We start from the raw sequence: 6,821 nt of genomic DNA on the forward strand, positions 1-6,821 counted from the left end.
ACACAAAACCTCATAGCAGAATGGAGAAGCTTGAACCCGTACTCAAACTCAATGCTCGATCTGTTCCGACGTATCACGTCGTTGGGAGATCCAACGGTCTCCATTGTTCCCCTACTCGATCAATGGGTCCAAGGGGGACGAACAATAGAGAAAGAACAACTCCAACCCTTCATGAAAGAGTTGCGATTCTTTAGACGATTCATCAAAGAACATTAGAGGTATTAACAACTTAATTAAATTTTAAATTATTTAATTTTTATTTTTAGGAATTATTTCGTGCCTTGTTGTACTTATATTTAAAATTCATAACAAAATTTGAAATTTTATTTTCTCCAATTTTTTATGGTTTGATATAATATTAAAAATTTGTTTTCAGATTAAAAATTATAGAACATCATGGAAACTACTTTTGGCCGTTTTCTAATAATTACAATAGTTTTTAGGATTGTATCAGAAAACTATTTTAGAAAACATTTCGACTTATTTTTACTAAACTTATCTTCATAAAATTGTTCTATATTTCTTGTTTTAATATGTATAAAAATAATGAAAATAAATTCTAGATCTAACAGACTTTTGTCAAAATATATTATAACTTGAAATAAGTATTAACTCACTATAGAAAAAAAAGGGCATATTTGATATATTATTTAAATACAGTTTTTTGTTTTTGAAAACAAAGGATACAACAAATCTTATGAAAATGCATTTGATAAAAATGAATTGAATTGTTTCTGAAAACATTTTCTAAATACAATCTTAAAAAATAGTGTAAAATTAGAAAACGATTTAAATTCGTTATCACAATTTTTTGTAGTTACTAATCTGAAAACATTTTTTTGGATATTATAACACATTTTCAAAGATAAAAAATACAACTCAAAAACTTGAACGATATTAGTTTTTGAAAATTATGTTTAATCACAAATCAAACGGACATGTATTGAGATTTCAAATTAAGTGACCAAAATATACACATTGTAAGTTTCCTCTCCTAAAAAAATATTAGGGGCGTGAATAGCAATTCCTAAACTACTGAGGACTTTTCAAACATTTTATAAAACAATCACGAACTTAAAACCCATAAAGGGTCAAAACCCTTAAACTTAAACCCTACGTGAGCAACATCCTCTTCAACTTCACCTTCACATTTCACTCTCTGATTCTCCAAAATTGTTAGAGCATACGAAGCTTTTACCGTTGTATGCTTGCATGCAATTATTGAAAACATTAGCTCTCACTCTGTCATCGAAATGTTTCGAGCATATCTCTTCATACATGATAGCTATTGGAAACCTAAGACCGAAGTGGAGATGTCGAATTTCAAACTCAATGATTGCTCTGTTCCATCAGATCTCGCCTTTTCCGATGTTGAATTAGTGGGTCCAAGAAGGATGATCTGTAGACAAATTACAGCTCCAAGACTTTATCAAACGATTGCAGCCCTTTAAACGATATGATCCTTTAAAGAGCCTAAACTTTATATAACTCCTGTAATTATAGCAAATATCAACTAAATTAAAGAAAAGGGGCTAACATCCTATTTTTAAAACTAGTAGTGTTCCTCAACAATTAGATTAAACCTATGGGCTTTATTGTAATTATTTGTAAAAATAAAATTAAAATAACTTAAAAAAAAAAAGTGAAAAACCACAAAAACCCTTAAGGCTTAAACCCTTCTATTGTCTTCACTCTTGATTAGACCTAGCAAAACGGGTGGGTGGGCCGGGTATGGGTTGGGTATGAGCTGGGTCAAACAGGTACGTGCCCTTATATGGGTCGAGATATACGGGTTCAAAATATTGGACCCATGCCCTACCCCATACGGGTATGGGTGGACCCGCGGGTGGACCCATTTTTTCTCTCTCCATATTTTAGTTTTTTTCACCCCTAATAGTTTTCAGTTATGATAGTTACACCCCCAAAATTTCTACAATTTTAATTTTTTACATTTATACCCCCTAAATCAACTACTCTAAATTCAATTCAATTTAGAATATAAACAAATAGGAACCAAAATAAACAAATAACACATAAACAAATAATAACGTATAATACAAAACTACAAATACCAACAAAAATAAACAAATACATATCCAATATTCAACAAAAAAACATTCTTAGGACAGCAAATGTTCATCCCACAATGGGCGTGATAGAGTCTCTTGATTCCACAGTCTCGAGATTAGTTAATGACACATCAAGATCATCATCCAAATTATCATTCACCTCATCATTTACAAAATAATGATCAATTACAAATAATAAATGTAAATAATAAAATATATGAAATATTATGTAAACATGTTACTTTCAAACTCATATCCATGTAGCCAAGTTCGAGTGCATATCAAAGATTCTACATTTTTTGGTCAAAGTGAGCTTCGATATTGTCTTAGCCTGTTAAAGAAGATCTAGATAGTTCTAAGTCAAACTAGTTTGTAGTTAGTATAGCATAATATACTCTGATGCAATGGCAATCTGTGAAATAGTTTAAGCTTCAATAAGTAATACCATCTATAACTGGCAGTTTGTTTACTACCAAAAGCAACACTGCCCCCTTATGCAAATGAGCTAAAAGACCTTTTAAGGTTGATGTATAAATTGACCAAGAATAATGAAATTCACTGTCCTAATTATCGTGCATGAGAAGCATCAATCCTGCTCTGCCCCGACAGCTATTGGTTAATCAACAGCCACTTCTTTCCTTGAACCATTGGTTCTGACTCACAAATGAACCATTTAACCATCTACTTGATCATAGATTATTCGAAGTGAAAGAGATGACATTCACTTACCTCTGGGTAATAATTGCTATCAATCCTTTGAATTTCCATAAAGAGCTGTCTTGCAGGCTTTGAGAAATTAGATATTCCCTAGGTCAAGATAGTACTTAAATTTAGAATTTACTACAAAAAGAAGTTCTATATAAAATAAATTTATAGCTAATTTACTCTATGAACCAATTTAGTCTTACAGAGCATGAATCAATCAAAACTAAAGACAAATGAAGCACTTCTACTATCAAGTCTTTAGAGAGGAGGTAAACAGATACTTTTAGCTTGAAGCCTTGAATCACCGCTAGAAAATAAGCCAAAGAACTTAAAGAATCACATCTCTGCTCCTAGATTTAAAAATACAGATTTCAAGTTGATGGATCAATCTTAACTTGGAGTTGAGTAATGTGATGATAAGTCATTAGTCACAACTTCAGACCCTAGAAGGCATATTTTTCATAAATCTAAAGTTGGAGCCCAAGGGGCAACTCTCAGGAATTATTTGTGGTAACAGACACAGTGCATATAGTTGTATAGGGTGTGTGATTATGGATATATTTCGTTCTCTGGGAATGAATTCAGTTCCACAAGGCATAGTGTAAAAGAAATGCTATAAGTGAAACTGCACTATTATCTTTGCTACAAGCCTACTGATTATTTTTGAATGAAAAGAATCAAAACAACATGATTCTCCATGAAAAGAGTTTGAAAGATGAAAAAGATGTAAATTGAAACTCACCACTTCCTTCACATCTAATATACTTGTGGTTGATGCTATATGCCTCTTGGCTGCAATTGAACATGCAGGATATCTCAAATTCAATGTTTTCTCTTTTTCAGACACATGATACTTAACAAATCTTTCAATTGTGGTTACTTGAAGCAAGGCATTTAGATCTACCATCCCAATCTGTTCAATGTATATTGGTCTACCAAATTTATCAACTCCATGAAATCCATGAGGATAGCATTGCTTGACCTCCTTAAACTCCTCAAACGTAAATTCCTGCAGAATGTTCAAAACAAATGTATCATGCAAAAGAATACAGTAAACAGGTCCATGATTTCTCAGATGAAGTTCAAGAGGACACAGTAAGGCACACATAAAATAAATGTATTTATGATGGTCAGTATATATGGCTTCAGATTATTCTAGAAAAGAAAATGGTGATTTTGACGCCGCTAAAAGGGGAATCCCAAATATCAACACGGAGCCACTTTTCAGAGAATTTGAAGAAAACGAAAAGTTGTTATCGATAAGCACTGGTAATTATCATACTCCAAGCATTTTTTTAAACCCCATTTGGTACATATATAGACCAAATATGAATTCTGAACACAGCTTCATAATAGTAGTAAATTCATTTCAACGGTATTAACATAGTTCCAACTTCATGATACGAGCCTAGAATTCACCTTGGAAATTGAATCAACTCTAAAATCCTGGCGCCACTTGAGATAATTCAAGAACATCTCTCTTGATTTTGTAACATCAAAATCCCTCATTCGTAGAAATCTGAAACCACAGAAAAGTACTATTTTGTTATAAAGCCACCAAAAGCAACTAAATTTTGTAACTAAGAATTCAATTAAGAAATGAAAACTTTCCATATATCTCATAACTATAATCGACCTTACCGCAAAAGTGTATGATAGTCATTGTGCTTTGTTGTTAACTGGCCCTCAAGAAAGAGCAATTCGCGGAAAGAATTAACAATTTCTTCATCTTTTGGATCAGGAGTTCCTTGAAGGAGATTTTTCATGCTTTTGCTCCTCCCAATTCTCTTCAACGACTCTCGAACCTTCTTCGGATAATTTAGCAGTGTCTTGATGCCTGTCCTTGTTGATACACGATCCTTGTCTTGTTTTTCAGCAGGGAGAACCCAATGAGACTCAAGGGGTGGATGTATAGATTTAGTTTTCCCCCCAATATTTTTCTTTGGAGCTGGTTCCTCGCCTTCTTCACTGCCCCTATGAATAATTATCTCCCTATCGTAATTCATATGTACTCAACTTAACTCTACTCAACAAAAGATTTAACAACCCTTAATTGCAGTAAGCAAAAAAAGTATCAAATGAAAATTCTAAAAATATGACAGTAATGTTTATATTCCTCTAATAGCATAATCTTTACAATCATCAAATTTTCTGCCGCCTCCCTTAAGCTGTCAAACAAAAAGAGGAATAAATCCGAACGAAGTTTCTGCACAGTTTATGAAAAAGTTTCAGATAAACAGAAAATGAAAAAGTATCGATCTTGAGATAAATTGGCCAATCTTAAGCAAGTCAATCCGATGAATTGACTCGCAAGAAAATAATGTGAAAAGAATGAAGCAAAGGTGAAGAATCGAATTTTAGAATAGATTTGATTCTTGGAAATGTTGAATCAACGGGTAACAAGAAACTCTGAAAAGATAAAAAAGAAAAAGAAAAGTGAGTATGCAAACTCCATAGACGCAACAACAGAAATGGTGGATTCAAAAGGAAGCTGTTAGTGTAGGAGTTTGAAGAGGAATTAAGGAATCAGGTTTTCTCTCGTGGCGGGAAAAGGGCGGGCCCAAGCGCTAACTGTCAACTCTGTTATTCTTTGTGTTTAATATTTGAACATATTTTTTAAGAAATAATTCTCTTTGAAATTTAAAAAATAAAATGAAGGGATGTGGTTGGGCTGTGTAAAGAATGGGAGAAAGCTTTTATGGGCCAATTTGCTAATTAGAAGTTGGGGTGGCCATCTATAACATGAAAGCCAGAATATTGTTTAGTTAATATCAACTTCATCTGATTTTTTGAATAAAATATGGTCAAAGATCACAATTCACGAACCTATAAAATCTTTCTTCCTCCAAGATGTGATTGTATTTACCATCTCTTCCTCGATCGAAAATCGAGTCATAGGATAAATAATGTATTTAGTATTTATTTAAAAGTATCAGACCATATCTTCGGTGTTTTAGAAAAGTACGTTTTGGTTTATGGAGATGATTGTTGTCTATGAATGAAGTATTTTATTGTTTTTCTTCACAGGAAGATGATTCTTGGGGCTATAATTTTCATTTAAATGAACATATCATCTTATATCCATCCAACTAAACAAAAAATGGACACAACGGACTTTTGGTTGGAGTTCTAATATAAGAACAAGTGATTCGTTTTCTGTTCATCGCAGGAACAGAAAAATGAAAGAACCATTTGTCTTTTTTCTTTTGTTTGTGAGGGAAATTAGACTGGTTTCCAGTTGCCACATAAGAACGGGAACAGTAATGTGTTATGGCCCAAAAAGGACACGAGTAACTGAATGTAATACGTAGTGTAGAAGATAGACTAGGACATATCAGGGGAAAGATAAAAGTATGGCTCAGGATATGGTTATGGCAAAGTGCATGAAGCAAATGGGAAAAAAAAAATTAATGTATAGTAAAGAACTTCTTTGAAAATTTTAAATATTATGTTTTTAATTTTATTGAAAATATGTATGTTAATAATTCTTGCTTTTAATCATTTTAGGGTTACATATACATGTATTGTTGGGGATAAAATGAGTCTAGCCCAAACTAGTGAAACCCTACACTGAGACCCTTTATAAATGGATCTGAGAATATCTTAATGAAGCTCAGCATCGAAACCCTACGACAGACACTAAATCGGTGTTTGGTTTTTCATATCTCTTTGTAGGAATTCGTTATTGTTAATGGCTCAATATCTCAATGATAATTTCAAGTAGATGTTATCATCTACAAATACCACTTCCATCTAATCTAATTTTTTTAATCAATCAACCACCATTCAATCAATTCCAATCAATAGTCAAAACAAACACAAACGGCAGATGATCAATTATATATCATTTTAAACATGGGTTAAAATCCTATTACTAACTTACCATGGTAAAGTCATTATAACAAACTTAGGTATAGTTTAAAAGCACGTTTAATTATTGGGGATAATGGTCCCAAGAGAAATATCATATATAATAATTTATTTATTTTTTAATTGTGTCGGAAAGCATAAAGTGGAACCCACACGTGTTGAATGGGGCCCACAAGA

At 32.6% G+C, this 6,821-nt stretch overlaps 1 protein-coding gene across 1 annotated transcript; it reads right to left on the reverse strand.

Annotated features, from left to right (window-relative positions):
• Positions 1 to 1,066: 1,066 nt before the first annotated feature.
• Positions 1,067 to 4,780, reverse strand: LOC116123799 (phosphatidylinositol/phosphatidylcholine transfer protein SFH11-like). The gene is made up of 6 exons (XM_031409529.1): positions 4,416 to 4,780; positions 4,194 to 4,293; positions 3,517 to 3,783; positions 2,799 to 2,876; positions 1,304 to 1,399; positions 1,067 to 1,207 (listed from the first exon to the last, which is right to left on the reverse strand). The coding sequence occupies exons 1-6, from the start codon at positions 4,778 to 4,780 to the stop codon at positions 1,067 to 1,069; spliced, it is 1,047 nt and encodes a 348-aa protein (XP_031265389.1).
• Between the last annotated feature and the right edge of the window lie 2,041 nt (positions 4,781 to 6,821).

The sequence above is a fragment of the Pistacia vera genome, unplaced genomic scaffold (assembly GCF_008641045.1).
Source record: "Pistacia vera cultivar Batoury unplaced genomic scaffold, PisVer_v2 Contig145, whole genome shotgun sequence".
NCBI classification, from domain to species: Eukaryota; Viridiplantae; Streptophyta; class Magnoliopsida; order Sapindales; family Anacardiaceae; genus Pistacia; species Pistacia vera.